The sequence below is a fragment of the Neodiprion fabricii genome, chromosome 4 (genome assembly GCF_021155785.1).
Source record: "Neodiprion fabricii isolate iyNeoFabr1 chromosome 4, iyNeoFabr1.1, whole genome shotgun sequence".
Taxonomy (NCBI): domain Eukaryota; kingdom Metazoa; phylum Arthropoda; class Insecta; order Hymenoptera; family Diprionidae; genus Neodiprion; species Neodiprion fabricii.
In genome coordinates, this window is record NC_060242.1 from 5,544,443 (window position 1) to 5,572,115 (window position 27,673).

General features: G+C 40.7%; 2 protein-coding genes across 3 annotated transcripts in view; one reads left to right on the forward strand and one right to left on the reverse strand.

Annotated features, from left to right (window-relative positions):
- The window catches only part of LOC124179702 (transmembrane protein 132C), a 195,604-nt gene extending 183,038 nt beyond the window's left edge, over window positions 1-12,566 (forward strand). The window contains exons 6-10 of one of the 2 annotated variants that reach the window (XM_046564375.1): window positions 2,718-3,467; window positions 4,322-4,748; window positions 5,410-5,831; window positions 6,734-6,951; window positions 7,059-12,566. In XM_046564375.1, the coding sequence (XP_046420331.1) occupies window positions 2,718-3,467; window positions 4,322-4,748; window positions 5,410-5,831; window positions 6,734-6,951; window positions 7,059-7,548 (2,307 nt within the window). In that variant the 3' untranslated portion in view covers window positions 7,549-12,566. The remainder of the gene's footprint in view (window positions 1-2,717; window positions 3,468-4,321; window positions 4,749-5,409; window positions 5,832-6,733; window positions 6,952-7,058) is intronic. The other variant, XM_046564376.1, reaches the window with a different exon arrangement.
- A 206-nt stretch (window positions 12,567-12,772) lies between these two features.
- Window positions 12,773-14,175, reverse strand: LOC124179703 (39S ribosomal protein L16, mitochondrial). Its single transcript, XM_046564377.1, has 5 exons — window positions 13,959-14,175; window positions 13,787-13,858; window positions 13,497-13,654; window positions 13,285-13,416; window positions 12,773-13,170 (listed from the first exon to the last, which is right to left on the reverse strand). Exons 1-5 carry the CDS (start codon window positions 13,996-13,998, stop codon window positions 12,844-12,846), a joined length of 729 nt encoding a protein of 242 aa, XP_046420333.1. The 5' UTR covers window positions 13,999-14,175; the 3' UTR covers window positions 12,773-12,843.
- Window positions 14,176-27,673: the final 13,498 nt, after the last annotated feature.

Below are 27,673 nucleotides of genomic sequence, written 5' to 3' on the forward strand. Positions count from 1 at the left end.
AAAATGTAAATTTAATGCGATTTCAGAACTGCGCAAAAGCATCTCTTCTTTTTACGAAATTATAACAGAAAGGAAACATACATTCTTTCATGATCGTTGACCTCTTAGCGATCGCAATTAATCACGCGTTTGCTGTACGAAATATGGTAGAAAATTAAGCGTAAAAAAAAAACAAAAAAAAAATGAAAAAGAAAACGTTACTTGAGCTTGATTCTTGTTATTTATAATCACTCGCGCCCGATTACCGATTGACCGTCGAGAGTTCTTCCGTAGTTTCAATCCCTCGTTACTGCAGCAAGAAATTCTGAAAGCTTCGTTAGCTGTACGAGTTCAAACTGCCGAGTAATCGTTTGTAGCAATTAACCCCCTATGATATCCATGCTCTCTTTCGTTATACTGAAAAAACCCTGAACCCGGCAAGTTTTCTCGATTTGATTTCGGTTAAAATACATCAGGACTCTCAGGCTGTGCAAATGGATGTTAAAACGGAAAATTGTATGTCACAAACGTGAGACAGAAAGACGGCACCCGTCATCCACCCATAACTCTACGGTCGAGACGTACTTGGAAAAATTTAAAAGTTGAAATGAAGTTCGTGGCGGCGGCAAAAGCCTGACTGTCTGTCTCCGAAGAAATACAATCGAATCCTCCCGGGAGCCGTACGAATTTTATCACTATATACGCGTGTATGTATATATATATATATATACACACACGATTTTTTCTACAGTGTGAAATGGAATTTTCGATCCGAAACAGGGGAAGTTAACTCTTGACAGTCGTGCCAGGTGAACGAAACGAAACGTAGCTTGGGGGGGGATAAGGGTTTCAGCGTAAAAAAAAACACTTTTTTCGTTATTTTTTTTTTAAATTATGGATTGAGCAAATTTATTCAAACCTTTTGTACATTATTAAGTATACTTTTAACAATATTCTATAATTTTTTCATGCGAAAATGTTGAAAAACAAGCCGGTGACAGAGCTTGCCCCAGAACGTCTAAGAAAAAAAACAATTTGCGGTGTTCACTATATCTCGGTCGGAAATTATCTGAAATCAAAAATCATTAAAATTTAGTCAAAGTATCATCAAATCCTCCCCCCAGCGTTCTATGATTATTTTTTTTTTCATTTAAAAATTTTTGGTGGCCATCTAAAGTGTAAACTGCTATTTTCCGCGAAAAATTCCGCCATTTTGTGGGTGGGAAACCCCCTTAATGTAAAAAAAAAAATTTTATTCAAACGTTCGGGGGAGGTATTTTATATGTAGAAAATGTGTACCAAGTCTGAAATGAATCGGTCAAGTAGTTTTCAAATGGCAGTGAACACGGACTTTGAAAAAGTAGTTTTGAGAAAAAATCACAAGCGCACGATCCAACGTACAACGACAAACTGACGCTCGTCTCTCGTTTTAAAATATTGTACAGTGTACAGTATACACATACAAATATAAAATATGTCTTCATGGCTTTACTTACCTGCCTTTACTAAATAAAATATTTTCGAAAGAGGATAATGGACCAGAAAGATAGAAGTGAATAAGCTTTATACCTGCTGTCAGAGCTATAGTGTTAAAGGGCAGGAGACTAACTAGACAATAACTTCAAGAGTTTTGCTCAGATCGACTTAAAATTTTGATAATATATTCTTGAAATGTTTAACAATAAGATAAGGCAAAAAAAATTCGATTTTTCGAAAGTGCAAACCCTTATCCCCCCCCCCGTTAAATGTTTGTTGAAAAATTTGAATTTCCAAAGTAACTTAGTTCGTAAATTCTTTACGTCATCGCTACTCTCTCTGGGAAATCATTTCGCTATTATAATTGAACCGTAAGAGGTTTTACTGTTATTATCAACGCATCGGCAGGCTGCAAGATGATGGCAGAAATTTTGCGATGTGCATTTTCAATATCTTCTTTTTTTTTGCAAATATTCTTTCATTTTTAATCCGCCCTGTCATCCGCACCCTTCTAACAAGCAGTCGAGGGTGGATAGGCCGTAGATCCCTGCAAACCATTACGGCGACTGATCGATGACCGTGCAGTGCAAACCTTTCCGTCAATAACATTTCATAGTCGTAAAGTTTCGTCCCACGAACTCGATGGATCACTCTCGCAGCACTTTATACCTGTACTCTTTGTCCTAGGAAACTGTAAAAATTGGGACGGCGGAAATGAACTGCCACTTGTTTTGAGTTTGGAAAATATTTATTCACACACCGAACTGAGTATGTTTGAATCGTGAACAGTGCACGAATTATTCTCCATGTGTCATGGTGACAGACAGCGAACCCTCGTCCCTTATGATCTCTGCGCCCTTGTACGCCTCGGGTTATTTTCCCAAACTCCTTGTCACACCTCGTGTCATCATCCTTGCCAAAAGGAATCTTATGTCAGAGAGACTTGGAACTAAAATGAAATTCCCCCATTTCAATTTGCGAACAGACAATTCCAAGGTTCCGATGATGCAAGATCTGGTGGTACGGATTCGCGAAATTTCAACTCATACCAATTGCACTCTGAACACCACGAGTTTTGCTCATCCGTGTACACTCAACTTTCCTTGTCTGAAAAAAAAGATTTTTATAAACCAGCTTCTTGACGGAAATCCAAAAAGATGTTGATCAAGACCGTTGTAGTTACAGGGTCATCCCAACCTGTCGTAAGAAACATTTTTCCAAATTCCGGGTTAACCCAAAATCACCGCGAACCTTTTGTCCAGGTGTCGTCGTCCTGCAGTAGTGTGTACGTCGATGGTTCGGAGATCCGAGGATCTAGCAATGCCTCCGTTCTGGTCAAGTACGGAACGTACACGGGTCTGGCTCGGTTCACGGTCTGGATGCCGGAGTTTCCATTGGAGGTGACTGTGACTGACAGCCGTCTGAGCCAGGTGAAGGGATGGAAGGTGCCGGACGAGCTCTCCTCTTCGAAGAACAAGCGGAGCTTGAACGACACGGAGGACGAGGAGCTGGAACGGTCGAAGAGGAGTCCGTCCGCCGACGAGAGGTTCCGGGGCGATAGGTGGTCGGATTCCGGTACCGGTGCAGAAGACCGGACGGCCAGCTGCAGGTTGCGTTTCCAGCAGAGTCCGGTCGAGGTCCACGCCAGGTTCCTGGCGGCCGATCACGACTCGGGCCGGGTCTCGTACTTCGTCAACCGGCGGACCTGGCTCCGGGTTACGGACCTCGTCGTCGGACTGCTCCGCGTCTCGGATCATCGTTTCGCCACCCTCCAAGGAAGGATTGTCCAGGGTCGGAGCTTCGGCAGGACCGAGGTCCAGGTCGTCTCTCCAATCACTGGCCGCGTCATCGGCGCCAAGGAGGTCAAGGTCGTCAGCGACCGCGTCTCGGTCGCACACCTGTCGGTCCGCGTCGTCTCAGGACTGCAGCTCACCATCTCACCGGACACTGCGATCGAGAATGGCTACATCGCCGAGACTTCAGTCACCCGGAGACTAACCGCTCAGTATCAGGTAACGAAACTTCGTCGAATTTCTTTGATTTGGTAATTATACTATTGTCGGTTTGAGTAATGTTTTGTTCATCTCTGAAATATAATGGTTTCGTGATACAATGCCATGGAGAAAAGGGTGTACTATAGTTATAAGAGTTCTCGAGGTACAGATTTCTACTACCGACATACTTACCGACATTTTACCCAGATTGAAACCCTTCTCCGTAATTTCGTCATCACTGAGAGTCCTTGAGTCCAGGTGGGATGTCGGTAAGTAGACGTCGGTAGTAGGAATCTGTATCTCCAGAACTCTCATAGCTATGCCACTAATGGGTATACTAAAAATTCACCCAACTGTGGTACGGTAATAATCTGACATCCCGCAACAGTATTAGGATTAATTTTATAATACTAGGTATATGAAGTATGAGACATACTTCAGGTGTGATAAGAATTGGGATGGAAGATCGGAATAGTGTGACTAGTGCAACGGCAAATCCATCTGTCACCATACCGTATGCAAATTTTTAGTCTACCATTTTCTCCGTGTGCTTATATTCATCCGATAGAGGTGGGGTCGAAATTTACCAATATTGGGCGACGTAGACTATTATAGAAAAATTGCTCTGGTCAATTAAAAAAAATTCGACATCTCACAGTGTTAATAGGATGGTGTAGAATAGTTTAGTGCAGTGTTTCCTCAGAGTATAGTACAGCAAACATTTTTCTAGTCATTATTAACTGTGAAACATTGCCGTATACCTTCATCAGTAAAGATCCAAGCTGTACCAACATCATGTCTGCACTTGCAAATTTTCTCATTCGTTATCTATCTCTCACGACGATGCACGAAGATCCGTTTCGATATTCCAGGAGGGCCTGCTGGACATAGACATCGAGTTTTCGGACGGATCCCACACGCCGCTGAGGGAGGTGACGGTAAACGACTATCACCTGCTTGTCGAGAGTTTGGACCCAGAGGTTGTGGCGTTTGCTCCAATGGTGGCGTCGCATCACCCCAGGGTTATAGCCGTCGGTGAAGGTCGGGGTCACCTTTTGCGTGTCACTCTTCAGCTGGCCGATATCTGTCGGCTGCCTAATCGGCGCTCGAAAAATTCACCAAGACCACCGGTGGCACCTCTGGCCACAGCCGCCGCCCATGTCGAGGTCGACTTTGCGTCCAGCGATCTACCCAACCGGCCAGAATTTGTCCAGAACGACGGTGGCGGGATGGTCGGCTCTCACAGAGAGAGAAAGAACGGGAAGGAGATGGCGCCCGACCTCCACGACATTTTGATCGGTAATTGTTTGGCTCAAGTTTTTTATACCAGTCGTTATGTAAGCCTGAGAGTTTGTACTCTGACGGTGCGCTTCAAGAGTGTTATTGGTACTATCGAAACTGTAAGTTCATAGATTTTTTTACCGATTGCTGAACAGTCAGGAGGTTCGGTAGAGACTCGCGTCTTATTACGGGTACATTTCTGTGTCCCCGAAAGCTCCCAATCATTAATTATGAGCAACCTTAGCTTAGCTTTGTTACAAAATTACAGAAAACGAGATTATCACATCCAAATTCGGTCTAGTGGAGATCGGAAGAAAAATGATAAAGACGTGATTTGAAATCGATAAATTTTGCGTCCAGCAGCTGGTTGTACGGTGCAACGCATCCGAAGAAACACTCTTGAATCCCACCAAAAATGCGCATTTGAAAGCTTGAGCCGTTGGTACTGTTGTGCAGTAGTGGGTTGTTCGTAATAGCTTGCAGTGTAACATTGTTGAATCGGAAGTAAAGAAAGTATGTAAAACAGAAAAGAATCGTGGCGCGGATGATGGGGTCCCTCGCACTGTTGTCTTTTGCTTTTTTTTTTTGTATTTTTTTTTTCATGTTTTATTTTGGGTCGTCGTGCAGCCGAGGATTTCCGCCTAGTTTTTATTGGCCAGACTGTTTTTCTTGTGCGAAGGGGTACCAATGAAAGACGAGAACAACCACGAGCCCACGGTGCAGGCGCATCAGGCGCGTCAGGCGCAGCAGCACCACACGGCTATAGCTAATGGCATGTCTTCAGGGGGAATGGGTGGCGTTGGGATCCGTCATCACGGCGGTCCGCACATGACGCCTCTAGAGATCGGCATGTACGTTCTGTTGGCCGCGTTCTGTTTCGCGATCGTCGTATTCGTCGTCTCCTGCGTCGTTTACGCCAGCAAATTCAAGCCCCAGCCTCCCGACTACCCCCTGCCCACCATCCCGGTTCTCGGTGCCGCCAGGGCCGCTGCCAGTCAACTGGCCCCGAATCGCCGCCCCCGGGAATCGACGACCAACGCTCACGACTGGGTCTGGCTGGGACGAGCGACCCTCGAGAGGGCCGCATGTGCCCCTCAGCAGGTACGTCGAGCCGTCTGCGCAAAATGGGACTGAAGAACGCTTACAAGGAAGGTATCCCAGATCGATTTCTCCGATTTCATTCCATTTCTGATATAATGTAGTAGAGTAAAAACTAAGCGACATATATTTTGTTTCATCTGCCATTAAACACTTTAAGGGGGTAAGACCACCCTCCGAAGTAAGGCATGTCGAGGGGCGAATCAGCAGTTTTTTTTTTTTTTCCAATTGATTTTCCAGTTGGATTGGTGAAAAAATATTATATTCTTGTGGATGAAACTGCCAGGTCGTCCCTTGACATGCCTTATTTTGAAGCGTGGTTTGACCCCCTGAAAGTGTTTAACGGCAGATATAAAAAAAAAAGTACGTGTCACTTAGTTTTTAGTCTACTGTAACACAATACAAAAGAAAATCAAATCGGAGAGATCGACCTGGGATACCTTCCTTGTAAGACAATTTGCATTCGTGTGGTTACTGAAAAACTCTGGTGAGATACGTTCATCGTTACAATAACGAATCGATATCGTCTGAAAAATTTAAAGTAAATGGGTTGATCAGCCTTTGAGATATTGTGGATACCGCAAAATATATCACCGAGAAAAATCGTTGCAGTTATTGTCAAGAACAATGCTTCCTATTCATTGATTCTAATTTCAAGAAAAAATGGAAATAAAAAAAAAAATAGGAACGAAACTCGATTTCTATATTTTTCACTGAGTCAAACCCTAAACGTATTGAATAATCGATTGTCAAGTCACCCACTTCGTTAGCCGACCTAAATATTTTGTTATTGATACCTCTTTAAGAACTGTTCAATAACCACATGTGAACATTTTTCTCATTGAAAAAGCCTGGCTTGTGATAAATTCGCGTTGAGATTAATGGTGGTTTTCACTGTTCGCCAGGTTCGCGTCACCAGTAATCCACTGGCTGCCGAACCTGAAGAAGAATCTGGGGAGCTCGGAACCAGCTTCGATAACCCAAATCACATCGAGCTCCCGTCTGTGCGGCCGTCGGCGCCGGTTCCGATCGACACGACGACCTACTGCAAGAAGGACAAGACGCCACGTCATTCGAGCAACAAGTCGAGCATGCAGCCGAAACCCTCGTCGACGCAGATCGAGTGAGTTTCGCCCTTGAACAAGGGGCTTCCCCGTTTTTCCGCAACCGCGTCTTCTTCGGGCTTTACCGGGCGAACCATTCAAGCGCTAACCGGTTTTCACCTTCCAGCAACAACGACCTGCCACCGCCGCTGCCGCCTCACGGTATTCCGCCGCCCGTATCGAGCGACAACGCGAACGGGAACAACGACGACTACAAACCCCCGGTTCCGCCGCACCGGAACACCGGAGTTATAGCGCGGTTCCCCGACACCCCGAAGAAGCACCATCACAGGGCGTCGAGTGGCAGCCATGGGAACCATCGGCACAGCAAGCATCACAGTAAATCGCACAAGCAGCACCAGGAGCAAAACGGCAAGACAGGGGATAACGAAACGCGGGAAAACAACGCCGAGGAGGAGTTCGTTGAGCTGAGGAACCACGAGGACAAGCGTGGCGTCAAGGACAAACTGAAGGAGGTGAAGAGGGCCACCATAGTCGGGAACCCGATGTACTCCTCTCAGGAACAAGAGGAAATGGCGCTGGACGACCTGAACCTGGGCATGGACTACGATCAGATTATGCAGTACTTTGACAATTTGAAGGAGTCTAATGCCTAGGTAAGGGCCTCGGATATTAATTTAAGGATCAGGCAGCCGCCCGATTGCGTTTGAAAATGTTACTATGAGATTTGTTGTGTCGCAGGAATCAGGGCTCGGTTTGACTCTATGGTTTTTCCGAGACAGGGATGAAGAGAGAAAGTTTTCGAGCCTGTGTATACGTAACTTATATCACTTCTCGCCGATTAGCGGATTACTTTTTTCTATTACCGTAGTAAGGGAAGCACTAAAAACGGCTTCCGTGCTGGCTCAGATTAAACTTTCCAATCCAACGATCTTATGCCTAAATTATCAAAATGAAATTGGCATTTCCCTGATTCCAAACATCTGTTTCGTTTTCACTTTATACGCTGTGAACGATACGATTCTTACGCAACAGGTGCAAAGCTGTCCGTTAGGCTATATTCTAGTCAGCTTCCTAGCAGCACATCCAATTACACATCGTAATGATAACTTTATATACATACATAAATATATATATATTTATACGTATGTATGTATAGGTATGTGTGTATACATATATACAGTAAATCAGTGACGGTTGGTGATTGCATAATCGCATATTGTTTCTTACTTTCGAAAAATAAAATTTAATGGAGTGAAACGCTGAAACGCGCCTATATCCAGAAAGGAAGTAAACAAAATAGGTCTAAAAATTTAAAACATACATATATATGTGTATAAGTATATATATATATATATATATATATTGTATGCTGTGTGACATTTATATCAGATCAAATATTGAATTGTCTGTTCAAAAAACCAAACAAAAGCGTAGATCGAGAGAGGAAAAATTTGAAAAACAAAGAACAAATAACTGGCGATTAATTCGTTTGGTTGCACAGTACGATACATACATGGATGAGATTTTAAACTGACAGTTCAATGAATATAAGAATATATTTGAAGGAAAAATAGTTAGATTTGTTAGTTATATATAAATAAGCGGTTCAAGTATAAATATATATATATATTATATATATTATATAAGTATAATATATATATATATATATTGCATTGTGATAAGCGAAAAAATGTTTGTTAACACCGCCGCCACTGTCTAAACTATATTATTACCACCTATCACTTATCAGCAGCTGGGCACCATATCATACCCCAATCCTAATCTCGTATTTTCCCTAAAACTTCTCATTATACCGACGTGCCCAAATCTGCCATTTGTTGAACCTGTACAACTCATTTTTCCCCTCCTATCATCCCTTGTTTTTCACGATCATCGTCATCGTGAACACCTTTCACGCGAGTAAAGGGGGAAAAACGAGACGACAAAGTAAAAAAAAAGAAAACAAATAATAAAAAATACTAGCTTAGCTATCATTTATTGACGTGTATTATAAAGCATCATATTCATCCAAATCTGTACAGCTCGTGTTACTACTTGATTACGTGTTTTTTATTTTTATTTTTTTACATGATACATATACATAAACTTACATACGAACATAATACGATTACTACTCGACCGAGTCACAAAACGCTAATGGTATAAATATCTGATTAGATTATTAGATAATTAACTAATGTAATATTATTATTAATAACAATAATAATAATAATAATAATAACAATAACAATAAAATAGTAACCGATCATTGATCGCTTACAATTAAGCGTTTGTTCCTCCGGCCGAGGGCAGAAAAGTCTACCTGTGTTCCATTTTACGTTCAAGTAAAAGAAAAGGAAAAATACGAAAGGAAAAGAAAAATATTTATTCAATTAACTGTGTCGTATATTTGTAAATTTTGCGTTGTAAGATTTTGTACATATAATATATATTAATAATAATGTCGCAGATTACTCTTAGGGTCTGAATATAACCATAGTAAAGCCTTGTGTCGTTGTGTCATTCGCTAAGAAAAGAATACGAAGAGAAAAACCTTTGAATATAATTATTATAAATTATAATGTTACTCGATCATATTCGCTTTGTATTTTACTATGATTGGATTTCAATTTCAGGGATTGAATCCTTTCGCGTATTCTTCTATTTTGTTTTATTTATTATTTTTTTTTTTTTTTCTATCCTCCTGTCTTGCAATAAAGAAATTAAAAATGAAGGTAATCGCATGAAAAGTTTTATAACCAACGTTAAGGCGTATGCGAATGATAAATGAAATGAGAAATAAAAATGAAAGAAAACGATATCCCTATTTCAAATCCAATCATATTATTTGTTATGATTTTTAAAAATTAAAGCATGATTTGACTCTCAGCGAGGAGTCACTTTTCGAAATGGCATGGTAACGTGTATCCTTTAAATCACTAACGCTAATAGTATTTTCAAAATCGTAAGAGTCTAGAGATTAATATTAAAAATCGTTTGATTATCAATTAAATTGTAAGGGCTATATGTATAAGTATATAAGTTATGCGTATACATATATATATATACACACACACAGACACACACATACTGTGTTTAGTATATGGTACATACATATGAAATATCGAATGTGTCGATGGTATGTGACGATTACCAACAGTGAGTACGGATAACAATAATATGAAGTTTTCGCCCTTCTGCATTCTAGTCTAATCGCCACTCATTGCGACTCGCTTCGATGTTGTCGCCTGCCACTGAAATTCTTTTATTTAACCTTAGCTTCAGGAAACTCGTACGTACATATGTAGTTGAGAAATAAGCTTAACTATAGGACATATACCTGATCAATTCTGTTATATACGTGATACAGATAACACGCCTCGTACTTTGACTGAAATATTGTTCGCCCGAGGACTAATCTTCATAATTCACAAACGTTCATCTCATCCACGCATATAAAATTCATACCACGAATAAATTATTGTTATTATTATTAATAATCTTGAGAATATAAAGAAAAAACAGTACATTCATTCACGTATAAGACTAACTCTTGCATATTGTATAAAAATACATACCCAGCCAAATACGCGTTCCGTTTGATCGGTAAATATATAAGTGTCGATATATATATATTATATATATATATATATTGTATATTATATTATATATATATATTGTATATTTTCAGTCAATGTAAGTGTAGATGTTGATATTTGTTTGATTTTTTTCACTGTGATTCTATTCCATAAGATTTAGTTTTTCACTCGGCAGAAACTCTTTATGTAACAGTAATTATTCCGTAAATACGATGACTCGATAATTTACTACCGTTCTGCTACATACAACGATGAGTACGAATGTAATGACTAATTGCTTCAATGATTCACGGAACTCCGCTGGAAGGAAAAATATGTTTTACTCTTCGTCTTGTCTGGTTTATTATTTGTGATTACGAATAATTTCCACACCATTTCAACGTTCTATCCAACGGCGTATTCCTGATTAAATATTTGTAATTTAACGAGACAAGATAATAATAAATAATTACACTTCGACGGATACGTACGCGTAAGACGAAATGTATTTTATAATATGTAAAAGGCGTGTAAAACAGCGTGGCGTCTATCGTACGGCATAATAATTATGTTAATCTATAAAATAAGCTGATTATTTATAAATCTATGTAAACAAATTATATATACATATATAATATTATTATAAATGAAACACATAACTGATATATGCATGGACGTTGAAAACCTATATGTGCATATATAGAGGGTGACGCAGAACTATCGCCTCATAGGCTGCCAATCTGTTCCGCGCGAAAATCCGCGACTGAAACATGTTTTACTTTTGATTGGAAATTTGGAAGTTTGCAAATTACACCATTTTGAAATTGGCCAATCCGGTAGCACCTGATAACTCAAATAAAGACAAATTTCCTATGAGAAATAAAAAACGTTTCAGTCGCAGATCTTCGCGAGGAATATGCTGGTAGCCTATGGAGTTATAGTTCTGGGTCACCCCGTATATTATATATATATAACGTCTATGTAACGTATGTACACGAAAAGAAAAGCAGATATGTTATAGGACCTACTACGTAATAATTAGACTGTGTGTGAGGATGTTTTGAATAGGATACGATACTTAACTTTTGTAAGCTAAGTGGGGGGGGACTATTCATCTGTTGATATTTAAGGTACTAAAATTTTTGCCATCCCTAAACGCAGTCTGAGAGAAAATTTGCGACGGAAAAATCACCTAGCAATGACACTAAAGGGTATTACGATTAGTTATCGAAGATAATTTGTGTGCGCAAGTTGGAAGAAATAAACTTACAATCTTTATACCATCTTAAAGAATACCTATAATAAAAAAAACAAACTAGAGCTAAACGTACGTTTAGTAAAAATCGTAAATATTGCGCTAGTTTAGCCCATCTTCTTACGCAATAAATTTTATTTTTTAGCCGCAAATTTAATGAGATTGGGAAAAGACTTGCGTTACATTTATACAGACATTTGAAATTTGATTTTTCAATAAATACAGGCATATCTTACGTGACAAGACAGTCTCTAACTGACTGTAGAGAAATTTCGTCAAGGCGCAATAAGATCGCTAATTGTGAGCAATTGCTAATTACTTCACGATGTTGCAGCAAATTGCTGCGGTAAAAATAGATACTTTGTTGTTATGGCTAGCTCCGAATTAGTTTCAAGTTCTTAGTGACGAAATATTATTACGTTTTGTCAGGATCATCATCCTCCCCCCTCCCCCCCCCCCCCCCAATTCCTTCCCCACTGAATGTCTAGCCAGTGTGTTATTGAAACCCTAAACCATATATTTTGAGGCGTACTATAATATAAGTGAATAAACAAAAATCATTCCTCCATTACGATATATTGTAATAAAGCTGAAAAAAAAATAATATATTATATATTATCGTATGCGGCGACGATAACGATTACTATTGTATTATTATTATTTTCATTATTGTGGAATAATATCATTAATGCTATTATCATTATTATTATTATTATTATTATTGACATATTAAATATTAAGATATGATTATTATATTGCCTACTCAATGTACAATATGTAGTATTTACCTGTTGTTACCACCAAACCGTCATCAAAGATATAAAATATTGTAATTGTATATGTGTAATGCATTGACACTTATGAGCAAACCCATCACCTCTATAAATTACAATTTTTAAATATTTATTTGTATAATTGTAATATTTAATGCTGATACAAAAGTTCGCATAACAGGTTTTGCAAGCATGTTGAAATAAACGCGAAAACCGGCACTAAAACACGTTCAACATTTTGGAATAGAGGGTAAGACAGTATACAACTGAATTTAGATTAGCTGTTCGGTTTATTCAAAAAAAATTATCTACAAGTTACAGCACGACATGTTTGTTTCTTGATTAACGATGTTTACCAAACCACCTTCTATCGACAGGAGATATCCATTGATGGCATCCTCCCATGTTATTTTTTATTATATACTCGAACGACCAATCGTTCATGTTGAGTTGTTTCCCCTTTTCTTCTCTCATTTTCATTTTATCCATCAATTCCTGGCTGGTCGCTTCGGCCGCAAAAGGCATTTTTACGACAACTTTATCAATGATGGGTTTCACCTCGACAAACTCGCATTGTCCTCCTATCTCGAATACCACTCGACCTGCTTTTATCGGGGTGACGTAGTGGTCGATTGCTCCTTTTCCACCACCCATTCTCTGTCCTTGACCCTGTCGATGAAAAGACGAGCGTTGCAATTGATAATAACTTCATAATTCTAGAAGGGTTCACATGATTTGATGAGAAATTTCTTTATTCGTTTGACGAAGTAAACGGATAACTACTTTCTTGGTGACCGGTTGCCAAGGCGGATCTACTCTCCAAATAGCAAACATTCGGTCCGTATCGATCATTCGATTGACCATCAGTCGTATCACTTCGAAGTGTTCCCACCTCAATCTACCGCCTCTGGTGGCCTGTGAGGATTTAGGAATAATATTGTTATTACCAAGTGATGATTTCTTGGAATGGATACAGGTAAAAAAAAGTAACTCACAACCATCGCGTATTGCTTGTGCAAGAGTGTGTTATGCACAACTTCAGGTCCGCGCATGTATCGCAATCTCTTCTGCATTTTTGGTGCTCTTATATTGGGAGGAAACTGCGGCATTTTATCTATAGGCTTCAATTTTCGACGTTCAGGGAACTCGATTTCTATTAAAAAAAAACGTAAAATATGATCTTTGGCTAAGAGATGATCGTTTCGGGTTCAATTACGGGTAAGCTTGAGGAACACAGTGGGTTTGATTCACCTCCAATTCACGATTCAGTGCAATTTTAACATACCTCCGTACTGTTTCGGCAATGGAAAATGCTTCAACCCTAAGGCTATTGGGGCTGTTAGAGGAACATCTTTCACTGCAAAGAAGACAGGTGATATAATTAGAATTATCTAATTTCAATCACTGAAACTTAACCTCAAAGTAACTCGTAGCGATGATAGTAAAATTGTAAATACCGGCTAACAACGCTCGGAAAATACATTTAGTTGTCAGCATTGTGTACTTGATGGATTGAGCTGTAGTGAATGACCAATTTTAATGCAAAACGACGAATGTGGAAGTCATTAGAAAAAAAGTATCGAAGATAATTCCAAGAACAATCAAACGATCGACAAATTACGCGCAACGTGACACTAGCAGAAGGCACGTAGACTCAGATCAGCAGCGGCATGCTGGCCGCTGGACGAACCCGAGAAGTCGACGCTAGGAGTCGATTCTGTCGTTTCGCTTTTCACATTTCCTCCCATCATCCAAGCATTCTGATTGGTACGCAAAAATTTGGTCAACTAATCAGATTAGTTTTCAAAGTTTAGTTGACTAATCAGAATACTTGGATGGCGGAAAAGGTTGAAAATCGTAGTATTCACCTAGCCAACACTGCGTGGACCACGGTACTATATGCATACGACATTGGTATACATGGAGTACAAACATACGTATGCCCATCCAAACGTGGATTCCAGCAGGTTTTTTCTCTCGCTATATATATTAAAGGGAACCAAGTACTGTTATTTGAGCTAAAGATCTTGTATCCCCGAATCGATTAATGGGACCCTTTCCTGACTGATTGGAACCCCAGGAACTCAGAAAACGCAGCAAAAAAAGCGTAGGACCAACAGGAGAGAAATGGCGTATAGAATTCATCGTTTTTCGGTTGTCACTTTTCACAGAATATTCGCAGCTCATTGGAAATGCGCCTGATCAATTTCTCTCGCAAAAATACGTGGGAATAGTGCCGCAAAGAATTTATTCCAACATTTTTCAGAATAGCGAAAATTTTTGCCGAAAATGCGAAGGGGTTAGCCTTACATTTTTGCCAAATTTTTGACCGGAAATTTTTGGTCTGAAATTCGATTTGTACGACACTTTTCAGACTAATCGGACGCCCAGGAACTCAGAACACGCAGCTCAAGAAGCGTGGGATCGACCGGAGAGAAATGACCGAGAGTAAGCACCTGCTGAAAAATGTCGAAAACTCAGGTTCTCGTTTTTCGGCTCTAACTCGTTGTACGGTGCTCGCAGCGTATTGGTACTGCGCTTAATCGTTTTCCCTCGCAGAATCACGTCGGTACAGTGCATCAGAGAATTTATTCCAGCACTTTTCAAAATCGCGAGAATTTTCGCCAAAAATGCAAGGGGTTAGCCTTAGTTTTTGAAAGGCAAAAAACTTTTGGTCTTAGATTCGATTGAAATGACCCTTACCCGACTAATTGGACACCCGGGAACTCAGAAAACGCAGCGAAAATGACGTAGGATCAGCGGGGGAGAAATTACGAAGGAAAAACCAGCTGCCGAAAAATGTCGAAAACTCAGGTTCTCGTTTTCTGGCCGTAACTTTTCGTTTTTTGCTCGCAGCGTCTTGGGACTGCGCTTATTCGTTTTCCCCGGCAAAATTACGTCAGAATAGTGCCAGACGGAATTAATTCCAGCACTTTTCGAAATCGCGAAAATTTTCGCCAAAAATGCAAAGGGGTTAGCCTTACTTTTTTTTTAGGCAAAAGACTTTTGGTCTTAGATTCGATTGAAATGACCCTAACCCGACAAATTGGACACCCAGGAACTCAGAAAACACAGCGAAAATGACGTAGGATCAGCGGGAAAGAAAATACAAAGAAAAAACCAGCTGCCGAAAAATGTCGAAAACTCAGGTTCTCGTTTTCTGGCCGTAACTTTTCGTTTTTTGCTCGCAGCGTCTTGGGACTGCGCTTATTTGTTTTCCCCGGCAAAATTACGTCAGAATAGTGCCAGATGGAATTAATTCCAGCACTTTTCAAAATCGCGAAAATTTTCGCCGAAAATGCAAAGGGGTTAGCCTTACTTTTTTTTTGGGCAAAAAACTTTTGGTCTCAGTTTCGATTTAAATGACCCTTACCTGACTAATTGGACACCCAGGAACTCAGAAAACGCAGCAAAAAGGGCGTGGGATCACCAGGAGGGAAGTTACGAAGGAAAAACCAGCTGCTGTAAAATGTCGAAAATTCAGGTTTTCGTTTTTTGGCTGTAACTTTCGATGCGTTGATCGCAGCGTATTGGGACTGCGCCTAATAGATTTCTCTCGCACAATTCGTCGGAATAGTGCCGTAATTAATTTATTCCAGCACTTTTGGAAATCGCGAAAATTTTCGCCAAAAATACAAAGGGGTCAACCTTCCTTTTTTTTTGACCAGAAAATTTTTCGTCTCAGAATTGATTCGTATGACTCTTTCCCGACCAATTGGACCCGTAGGAACTCAGAAAACGCAGCAAAAGGGGCGTGGGATCAACGGGAGAAAAGATACGAGAAAAAAAGCACCTGCTGAAAAATGTCGAAAATTCAGGTTTTCGTTTTTTGGCTGTAACTTTCGATGCGTTGATCGCAGCGTATTGGGACTGCGCCCAATCGATTTCTCTCGCAAAATTACGTCGGAATAGTGCCACAATTAATTTATTCCAGCACTTTTAGAAATCGCGAAAATTTTCGCCAAAAATACAAAGGGGTTAACCTTCCTTTTTTTTTGACCAGAAAATTTTTCGTCTGAGAATTGATTCGTATGACTCTTTCCCGACCAATTGGACCCCAAGTAACTCAGAAAACGCAGCAAAAGGAGCGTGGGATCAACGGGAGAGAAGATACGAGGAAAAAAGCACCTGCTGAAAAATGTCGAAAATTCAGGTTTTCGTTTTTTGGCTGTAACTTTCGATGCGTTGATCGCAGCGTATTGGGACTGCGCCCAATCGATTTTTCTCGCAAAATTACGTCGGAATAGTGCCACAATTAATTTATTCCAGCACTTTTGGAAATCGCGAAAATTTTCGCCAAAAATACAAAGGGGTTAACCTTCCTTTTTTTTTGACCAGAAAATTTTTCGTCTCAGAATTGATTCGTATGACTCTTTCCCGACCAATTGGACCCCAAGGAACTCAGAAAACGCAGCAAAAGGAGCGTGGGATCAACGGGAGAGAAGATACGAGGAAAAAAGCACCTGCTGAAAAATGTCGAAAATTCAGGTTTTCGTTTTTTGGCTCTAACTTTCGATGCGTTGATCGCAGCGTTTCGGGACTGCGCCCAATTGATTTCTCTCGCAAAATTACGTCGGAATAGTGCCACAATTAATTTATTCCAGCACTTTCGGAAATCGCGAAAATTTTCGCTAAAAATACAAAGGGGTTAACCTTCCTTTTTTTTTGACTAGAAAATTTTTCGTCTCAGAATTGATTCGTATGACTCTTTTCCGACCAATTGGACCCCAAGGAACTCAGAAAACGCAGCAAAAGGAGCGTGGGATCAACGGGAGAGAAGATACGAGGAAAAAAGCACCTGCTGAAAAATGTCGAAAATTCAGGTTTTCGTTTTTTGGCTCTAACTTTCGATGCGTTGATCGCAGCGTATTGGGACTGCGCCCAATCGATTTCTCTCGCAAAATTACGTCGGAATAGTGCCACAATTAATTTATTCCAGCACTTTTGGAAATCGCGAAAATTTTCGCCAAAAATACAAAGGGGTTAACCTTCCTTTTTTTTTGACTAGAAAATTTTTCGTCTCAGAATTGATTCGTATGACTCTTTTCCGACCAATTGGACCCCAAGGAACTCAGAAAACGCAGCAAAAGGAGCGTGGGATCAACGGGAGAGAAGATACGAGGAAAAAAGCACCTGCTGAAAAATGTCGAAAATTCAGGTTTTCGTTTTTTGGCTCTAACTTTCGATGCGTTGATCGCAGCGTTTCGGGACTGCGCCCAATTGATTTCTCTCGCAAAATTACGTCGGAATAGTGCCACAATTAATTTATTCCAGCACTTTCGGAAATCGCGAAAATTTTCGCTAAAAATACAAAGGGGTTAACCTTCCTTTTTTTTTGACTAGAAAATTTTTCGTCTCAGAATTGATTCGTATGACTCTTTTCCGACCAATTGGACCCCAAGGAACTCAGAAAACGCAGCAAAAGGAGCGTGGGATCAACGGGAGAGAAGATACGAAGAAAAAAGCACCTGCTGGAAAATGTCGAAAATTCAGGTTTTCGTTTTTTGGCTGTAACTTCCGATGCGTTGATCGCAGCGTATTGAGACTGCGCCAAATCGAATTCTCTCGCAAAATTACATCGAAATAGTGCCACAATTAATTTATTCCAGCACTTTTGGAAATCGCGAAAATTTTCGCCAAAAATACAAAGGGGTTAACCTTCCTTTTTTTTGACCAGAAAATTTTTCGTCTCAGAATTGATTCGTATGACTCTTTCCCGACCAATTGGACCCCAAGGAACTCAGAAAACGCAGCAAAAGGAGCGTGGGATCAACGGGAGAGAAGATACGAAGAAAAAAGCACCTGCTGGAAAATGTCGAAAATTCAGGTTTTCGTTTTTTGGCTGTAACTTCCGATGCGTTGATCGCAGCGTATTGAGACTGCGCCAAATCGAATTCTCTCGCAAAATTACATCGAAATAGTGCCACAATTAATTGATTCCAGCACTTTTGGAAATCGCGAAAATTTTCGCCAAAAATACAAAGGGGTTAACCTTCCTTTTTTTTGACCAGAAAATTTTTCGTCTCAGAATTGATTCGTATGACTCTTTCCCGACCAATTGGACCCCAAGGAACTCAGAAAACGCAGCAAAAGGAGCGTGGGATCAACGGGAGAGAAGATACGAAGAAAAAAGCACCTGCTGGAAAATGTCGAAAATTCAGGTTTTCGTTTTTTGGCTGTAACTTCCGATGCGTTGATCGCAGCGTATTGAGACTGCGCCAAATCGAATTCTCTCGCAAAATTACATCGAAATAGTGCCACAATTAATTTATTCCAGCACTTTTGGAAATCGCGAAAATTTTCGCCAAAAATACAAAGGGGTTAACCTTCCTTTTTTTTGACCAGAAAATTTTTCGTCTCAGAATTGATTCGTATGACTCTTTCCCGACCAATTGGACCCCAAGGAACTCAGAAAACGCAGCAAAAGGAGCGTGGGATCAACGGGAGAGAAGATACGAAGAAAAAAGCACCTGCTGGAAAATGTCGAAAATTCAGGTTTTCGTTTTTTGGCTGTAACTTCCGATGCGTTGATCGCAGCGTTTCGGGACTGCGCCCAATTGATTTCTCTCGCAAAATTACGTCGGAATAGTGCCACAATTAATTTATTCCAGCACTTTCGGAAATCGCGAAAATTTTCGCTAAAAATACAAAGGGGTTAACCTTCCTTTTTTTTTGACCAAAAAATTTTTCGTCTCAGAATCGATCCGTATGACTCTCTCCCGACCAATTGGACCCCAAGGAACTCAGAAAACGCAGCAAAAGGAGCGTGGGATCAACGGGAGAGAAGATACGAGAAAAAAAGCACCTGCTGAAAAATGTCGAAAATTCAGGTTTTCGTTTTTTGGCTGTCACTTTCGATGCGTTGATCGCAGCGTATTGGGACTGCGCCCAATCGATTTCTCTCGCAAAATTACATCGAAATAGTGCCACAATTAATTTATTCCAGCACTTTTGGAAATCGCGAAAATTTTCGCCAAAAATACAAAGGGGTTAACCTTCCTTTTTTTTGACCAGAAAATTTTTCGTCTCAGAATTGATTCGTATGACTCTTTTCCGACCAATTGGACCCCAAGGAACTCAGAAAACGCAGCAAAAGGAGCGTGGGATCAACGGGAGAGAAGATACGAAGAAAAAAGCACCTGCTGGAAAATGTCGAAAATTCAGGTTTTCGTTTTTTGGCTGTAACTTCCGATGCGTTGATCGCAGCGTATTGAGACTGCGCCAAATCGAATTCTCTCGCAAAATTACATCGAAATAATGCCACAATTAATTTATTCCAGCACTTTTGGAAATCGCGAAAATTTTCGCCAAAAATACAAAGGGGTTAACCTTCCTTTTTTTTGACCAGAAAATTTTTCGTCTCAGAATTGATTCGTATGACTCTTTCCCGACCAATTGGACCCCAAGGAACTCAGAAAACGCAGCAAAAGGAGCGTGGGATCAACGGGAGAGAAGATACGAAGAAAAAAGCACCTGCTGGAAAATGTCGAAAATTCAGGTTTTCGTTTTTTGGCTGTAACTTCCGATGCGTTGATCGCAGCGTATTGAGACTGCGCCAAATCGAATTCTCTCGCAAAATTACATCGAAATAGTGCCACAATTGATTTATTCCAGCACTTTTGGAAATCGCGAAAATTTTCGCCAAAAATACAAAGGGGTTAACCTTCCTTTTTTTTGACCAGAAAATTTTTCGTCTCAGAATTGATTCGTATGACTCTTTCCCGACCAATTGGACCCCAAGGAACTCAGAAAACGCAGCAAAAGGAGCGTGGGATCAACGGGAGAGAAGATACGAGGAAAAAAGCACCTGCTGAAAAATGTCGAAAATTCAGGTTTTCGTTTTCTGGCTCTAACTTTCGATGCGTTGATCGCAGCGTATTGGGACTGCGCCCAATCGATTTCTCTCGCAAAATTACGTCGGAATAGTGCCACAATTAATTTATTCCAGCACTTTTGGAAATCGCGAAAATTTTCGCCAGAAATACGAAGGGGTTGACCTTCCTTTTTTTTTGACTAGAAAATTTTTCGTCTCAGAATTGATTCGTATGACTCTTTTCCGACCAATTGGACCCCAAGGAACTCAGAAAACGCAGCAAAAGGAGCGTGGGATCAACGGGAGAGAAGATACGAAGAAAAAAGCACCTGCTGAAAAATGTCGAAAATTCAGGTTTTCGTTTTTTGGCTGTAACTTCCGATGCGTTGATCGCAGCGTATTGAGACTGCGCCAAATCGAATTCTCTCGCAAAATTACATCGAAATAGTGCCACAATTAATTTATTCCAGCACTTTTGGAAATCGCGAAAATTTTCGCCAAAAATACAAAGGGGTTAACCTTCCTTTTTTTTGACCAGAAAATTTTTCGTCTCAGAATTGATTCGTATGACTCTTTCCCGACCTATTGGACCCCAAGGAACTCAGAAAACGCAGCAAAAGGAGCGTGGGATCAACGGGAGAGAAGATACGAGGAAAAAAGCACCTGCTGAAAAATGTCGAAAATTCAGGTTTTCGTTTTTTGGCTCTAACTTTCGATGCGTTGATCGCAGCGTTTCGGGACTGCGCCCAATTGATTTCTCTCGCAAAATTACGTCGGAATAGTGCCACAATTAATTTATTCCAGCATTTTTGAAAATCGTGAAAATTTTCGCCAAAAATACAAAGGGGTTAACCTTCCTTTTTTTTTGACCAAAAAGTTTTTCGTCTCAGAATTGATTCGTATGACTCTTTCCCGACCAATTGGACCCCAAGGAACTCAGAAAACGCAGCAAAAGGAGCGTGGGATCAACGGGAGAGAAGATACGAGGAAAAAAGCACCTGCTGAAAAATGTCGAAAATTCAGGTTTTCGTTTTTTGGCTGTAACTTTCGATGCGTTGATCGCAGCGTATTGGGACTGCGCCCAATCGATTTCTCTCGCAAAATTACGTCGGAATAGTGCCACAATTAATTTATTCCAGCACTTTCGGAAATCGCGAAAATTTTCGCTAAAAATACAAAGGGGTTAACCGTGCTTTTTTTTTTGACCAAAATATTTTTCGTCTCAGAATTGATCCGTATGACTCTTTCCCGACCAATTGGACCCCAAGGAACTCAGAAAACGCAGCAAAAGGAGCGTGGGATCAACGGGAGAGAAGATACGAGAAAAAAAGCACCTGCTGAATAATGTCGAAAATTCAGGTTTTCGTTTTTTGGCTGTCACTTTCGATGCGTTGATCGCAGCGTATTGGGACTGCGCCCAATCGATTTCTCTCGCAGAATTACGTCGGAATAGTGCCACAATTAATTTATTCCAGCACTTTTGGAAATCGCGAAAATTTTCGCCAAAAATACAAAGGGGTTAACCTTCCTTTTTTTTGACCAGAAAATTTTTCGTCTCAGAATTGATTCGTATGACTCTTTCCCGACCAATTGGACCCCAAGGAACTCAGAAAACGCAGCAAAAGGAGCGTGGGATCAACGGGAGAGAAGATACGAGGAAAAAAGCACCTGCTGAAAAATGTCGAAAATTCAGGTTTTCGTTTTTTGGCTGTAACTTTCGATGCGTTGATCGCAGCGTATTGGGACTGCGCCCAATCGATTTCTCTCGCAAAATTACGTCGGAATAGTGCCACAATTAATTTATTCCAGCACTTTCGGAAATCGCGAAAATTTTCGCTAAAAATACAAAGGGGTTAACCGTCCTTTTTTTTTTGACCAAAATATTTTTCGTCTCAGAATTGATCCGTATGACTCTTTCCCGACCAATTGGACCCCAAGGAACTCAGAAAACGCAGCAAAAGGAGCGTGGGATCAACGGGAGAGAAGATACGAGAAAAAAAGCACCTGCTGAATAATGTCGAAAATTCAGGTTTTCGTTTTTTGGCTGTCACTTTCGATGCGTTGATCGCAGCGTATTGGGACTGCGCCCAATCGATTTCTCTCGCAGAATTACGTCGGAATAGTGCCACAATTAATTTATTCCAGCACTTTTGGAAATCGCGAAAATTTTCGCCAAAAATACAAAGGGGTTAACCTTCCTTTTTTTTGACCAGAAAATTTTTCGTCTCAGAATTGATTCGTATGACTCTTTCCCGACCAATTGGACCCCAAGGAACTCAGAAAACGCAGCAAAAGGAGCGTGGGATCAACGGGAGAGAAGATACGAGGAAAAAAGCACCTGCTGAAAAATGTCGAAAATTCAGGTTTTCGTTTTTTGGCTCTAACTTTCGATGCGTTGATCGCAGCGTTTCGGGACTGCGCCCAATTGATTTCTCTCGCAAAATTACGTCGGAATAGTGCCACAATTAGTTTATTCCAGCATTTTTGAAAATCGTGAAAATTTTCGCCAAAAATACAAAGGGGTTAACCTTCCTTTTTTTTTGACCAAAAAGTTTTTCGTCTCAGAATTGATTCGTATGACTCTTTCCCGACCAATTGGACCCCAAGGAACTCAGAAAACGCAGCAAAAGGAGCGTGGGATCAACGGGAGAGAAGATACGAGGAAAAACGCACCTGCTGAAAAATGTCGAAAATTCAGGTTTTCGTTTTTTGGCTGTAACTTTCGATGCGTTGATCGCAGCGTTTCGGGACTGCGCCCAATTGATTTCTCTCGCAAAATTACGTCGGAATAGTGCCACAATTAATTTATTCCAGCACTTTCGGAAATCGCGAAAATTTTCGCTAAAAATACAAAGGGGTTAACCTTCCTTTTTTTTTGACCAAAAAATTTTTCGTCTCAGAATTGATCCGTATGACTCTTTCCCGACCAATTGGACCCCAAGGAACTCAGGAAACGCAGCAAAAGGAGCGTGGGATCAACGGGAGAGAAGATACGAGAAAAAAAGCACCTGCTGAATAATGTCGAAAATTCAGGTTTTCGTTTTTTGGCTGTCACTTTCGATGCGTTGATCGCAGCGTATTGGGACTGCGCCCAATCGATTTCTCTCGCAGAATTACGTCGGAATAGTGCCACAATTAATTTATTCCAGCACTTTTGGAAATCGCGAAAATTTTCGCCAAAAATACAAAGGGGTTAACCTACCTTTTTTTTTGACCAGAAAATTTTTCGTCTCAGAATTGATTCGTATGACTCTTTCCCGACCAATTGGACACCAAGGAACTCAGAAAACGCAGCAAAAGGAGCGTGGGATCAACGGGAGACAAGATACGAGGAAAAAAGCACCTGCTGAAAAATGTCGAAAATTCAGGTTTTCGTTTTTTGTCTGTAACTTTCGATGCGTTGATCGCAGCGTATTGGGACTGCGCCCAATCGATATCTCTCGCAAAATTACGTCGGAATAGTGCCACAATTAATTTATTCCAGCACTTTTGAAAATCGCGAAAATATTCGCCAAAAACAAAAAGGGGTTAAACCTTCCTTTTTTTTTGACCAGAAAATTTATCGTCTCAGAATTGATTCGTATGACTCTTTCCCGACCAATTGGACCCCAAGGAACTCAGAAAACGCAGCAAAAGGAGCGTGGGATCAACGGGAGAGAAGATACGAGGAAAAAAGCACCTGCTGAAAAATGTCGAAAATTCAGGTTTTCGTTTTTTGGCTGTCACTTTCGATGCGTTGATCGCAGCGTATTGGGACTGCGCCCAATCGATTTCTCTCGCAAAATTACGTCGGAATAGTGCCACAATTAATTTATTCCAGCACTTTTGGAAATCGCGAAAATTTTCGCCAGAAATACAAAGGGGTTAACCTTCCTTTTTTTTTGACTAGAAAATTTTTCGTCTCAGAATTGATTCGTATGACTCTTTTCCGACCAATTGGACCCCAAGGAACTCAGAAAACGCAGCAAAAGGAGCGTGGGATCAACGGGAGAGAAGATACGAAGAAAAAAGCACCTGCTGAAAAATGTCGAAAATTCAGGTTTTCGTTTTTTGGCTGTAACTTCCGATGCGTTGATCGCAGCGTATTGAGACTGCGCCAAATCGATTTCTCTCGCAAAATTACATCGAAATAGTGCCACAATTAATTTATTCCAGCACTTTTGGAAATCGCGAAAATTTTCGCCAAAAATACAAAGGGGTTAACCTTCCTTTTTTTTGACCAGAAAATTTTTCGTCTCAGAATTGATTCGTATGACTCTTTCCCGACCAATTGGACCCCAAGGAACTCAGAAAACGCAGCAAAAGGAGCGTGGGATCAACGGGAGAGAAGATACGAGGAAAAAAGCACCTGCTGAAAAATGTCGAAAATTCAGGTTTTCGTTTTCTGGCTCTAACTTTCGATGCGTTGATCGCAGCGTTTCGGGACTGCGCCCAATTGATTTCTCTCGCAAAATTACGTCGGAATAGTGCCACAATTAATTTATTCCAGCACTTTCAAAAATCGCGAAAATTTTCGCTAAAAATACAAAGGGGTTAACCTTCCTTTTTTTTTGACCAAAAAATTTTTCGTCTCAGAATCGATCCGTATGACTCTCTCCCGACCAATTGGACCCCAAGGAACTCAGAAAACGCAGCAAAAGGAGCGTGGGATCAACGGGAGAGAAGATACGAGAAAAAAAGCACCTGCTGAAAAATGTCGAAAATTCAGGTTTTCGTTTTTTGGCTGTCACTTTCGATGCGTTGATCGCAGCGTATTGGGACTGCGCCCAATCGATTTCTCCCGCAAAATTACGTCGAAATAGTGCCACAATTAATTTATTCCAGCACTTTTGGAAATCGCGAAAATTTTCGCCAAAAATACAAAGGGGTTAACCTTCCTTTTTTTTGACCAGAAAATTTTTCGTCTCAGAATTGATTCGTATGACTCTTTTCCGACCAATTGGACCCCAAGGAACTCAGAAAACGCAGCAAAAGGAGCGTGGGATCAACGGGAGAGAAGATACGAAGAAAAAAGCACCTGCTGGAAAATGTCGAAAATTCAGGTTTTCGTTTTTTGGCTGTAACTTCCGATGCGTTGATCGCAGCGTATTGAGACTGCGCCAAATCGAATTCTCTCGCAAAATTACATCGAAATAGTGCCACAATTAATTTATTCCAGCACTTTTGGAAATCGCGAAAATTTTCGCCAAAAATACAAAGGGGTTAACCTTCCTTTTTTTTGACCAGAAAATTTTTCGTCTCAGAATTGATTCGTATGACTCTTTCCCGACCAATTGGACCCCAAGGAACTCAGAAAACGCAGCAAAAGGAGCGTGGGATCAACGGGAGAGAAGATACGAAGAAAAAAGCACCTGCTGGAAAATGTCGAAAATTCAGGTTTTCGTTTTTTGGCTGTAACTTCCGATGCGTTGATCGCAGCGTATTGAGACTGCGCCAAATCGAATTCTCTCGCAAAATTACATCGAAATAGTGCCACAATTAATTTATTCCAGCACTTTTGGAAATCGCGAAAATTTTCGCCAAAAATACAAAGGGGTTAACCTTCCTTTTTTTTGACCAGAAAATTTTTCGTCTCAGAATTGATTCGTATGACTCTTTCCCGACCAATTGGACCCCAAGGAACTCAGAAAACGCAGCAAAAGGAGCGTGGGATCAACGGGAGAGAAGATACGAGGAAAAAAGCACCTGCTGAAAAATGTCGAAAATTCAGGTTTTCGTTTTCTGGCTCCAACTTTCGATGCGTTGATCGCAGCGTTTCGGGACTGCGCCCAATTGATTTCTCTCGCAAAATTACGTCGGAATAGTGCCACAATTAATTTATTCCAGCACTTTCGGAAATCGCGAAAATTTTCGCTAAAAATACAAAGGGGTTAACCTTCCTTTTTTTTTGACCAAAAAATTTTTCGTCTCAGAATCGATCCGTATGACTCTCTCCCGACCAATTGGACCCCAAGGAACTCAGAAAACGCAGCAAAAGGAGCGTGGGATCAACGGGAGAGAAGATACGAGAAAAAAAGCACCTGCTGAAAAATGTCGAAAATTCAGGTTTTCGTTTTTTGGCTGTCACTTTCGATGCGTTGATCGCAGCGTATTGGGACTGCGCCCAATCGATTTCTCTCGCAAAATTACGTCGGAATAGTGCCACAATTAATTTATTCCAGCACTTTTGGAAATCGCGAAAATTTTCGCCAGAAATACGAAGGGGTTGACCTTCCTTTTTTTTTGACTAGAAAATTTTTCGTCTCAGAATTGATTCGTATGACTCTTTTCCGACCAATTGGACCCCAAGGAACTCAGAAAACGCAGCAAAAGGAGCGTGGGATCAACGGGAGAGAAGATACGAAGAAAAAAGCACCTGCTGAAAAATGTCGAAAATTCAGGTTTTCGTTTTTTGGCTGTAACTTCCGATGCGTTGATCGCAGCGTATTGAGACTGCGCCAAATCGATTTCTCTCGCAAAATTACATCGAAATAGTGCCACAATTAATTTATTCCAGCACTTTTGGAAATCGCGAAAATTTTCGCCAGAAATACAAAGGGGTTAACCTTCCTTTTTTTTGACCAGAAAATTTTTCGTCTCAGAATTGATTCGTATGACTCTTTCCCGACCTATTGGACCCCAAGGAACTCAGAAAACGCAGCAAAAGGAGCGTGGGATCAACGGGAGAGAAGATACGAGGAAAAAAGCACCTGCTGAAAAATGTCGAAAATTCAGGTTTTCGTTTTTTGGCTCTAACTTTCGATGCGTTGATCGCAGCGTTTCGGGACTGCGCCCAATCGATTTCTCTCGCAAAATTACGTCGGAATAGTGCCACAATTAATTTATTCCAGCATTTTTGAAAATCGTGAAAATTTTCGCCAAAAATACAAAGGGGTTAACCTTCCTTTTTTTTTGACCAAAAAGTTTTTCGTCTCAGAATTGATTCGTATGACTCTCTCCCGACCAATTGGACCCCAAGGAACTCAGAAAACGCAGCAAAAGGAGCGTGGGATCAACGGGAGAGAAGATACGAGGAAAAAAGCACCTGCTGAAAAATGTCGAAAATTCAGGTTTTCGTTTTTTGGCTGTAACTTTCGATGCGTTGATCGCAGCGTATTGGGACTGCGCCCAATCGATTTCTCTCGCAAAATTACGTCGGAATAGTGCCACAATTAATTTATTCCAGCACTTTCGGAAATCGCGAAAATTTTCGCTGAAAATACAAAGGGGTTAACCGTCCTTTTTTTTTGACCAAAATATTTTTCGTCTCGGAATTGATCCGTATGACTCTTTCCCGACCAATTGGACCCCAAGGAACTCAGAAAACGCAGCAAAAGGAGCGTGGGATCAACGGGAGAGAAGATACGAGAAAAAAAGCAC

Excerpts from the sequence above, each read along its gene's own strand:
- LOC124179703 (XM_046564377.1), bottom strand. The coding sequence starts at position 13,998 with ATGCTGACAACTAAATGTATTTTCCGAGCGTTGTTAGCCG. Across the intron at positions 13,859-13,958 it reads TTTCCGAGCGTTGTTAGCCG|TGAAAGATGTTCCTCTAACA; the intron begins GTATTTACAATT and ends TCTTCTTTGCAG. Across the intron at positions 13,655-13,786 it reads ATTGCCGAAACAGTACGGAG|AAATCGAGTTCCCTGAACGT; the intron begins GTATGTTAAAAT and ends TTTTTTTAATAG.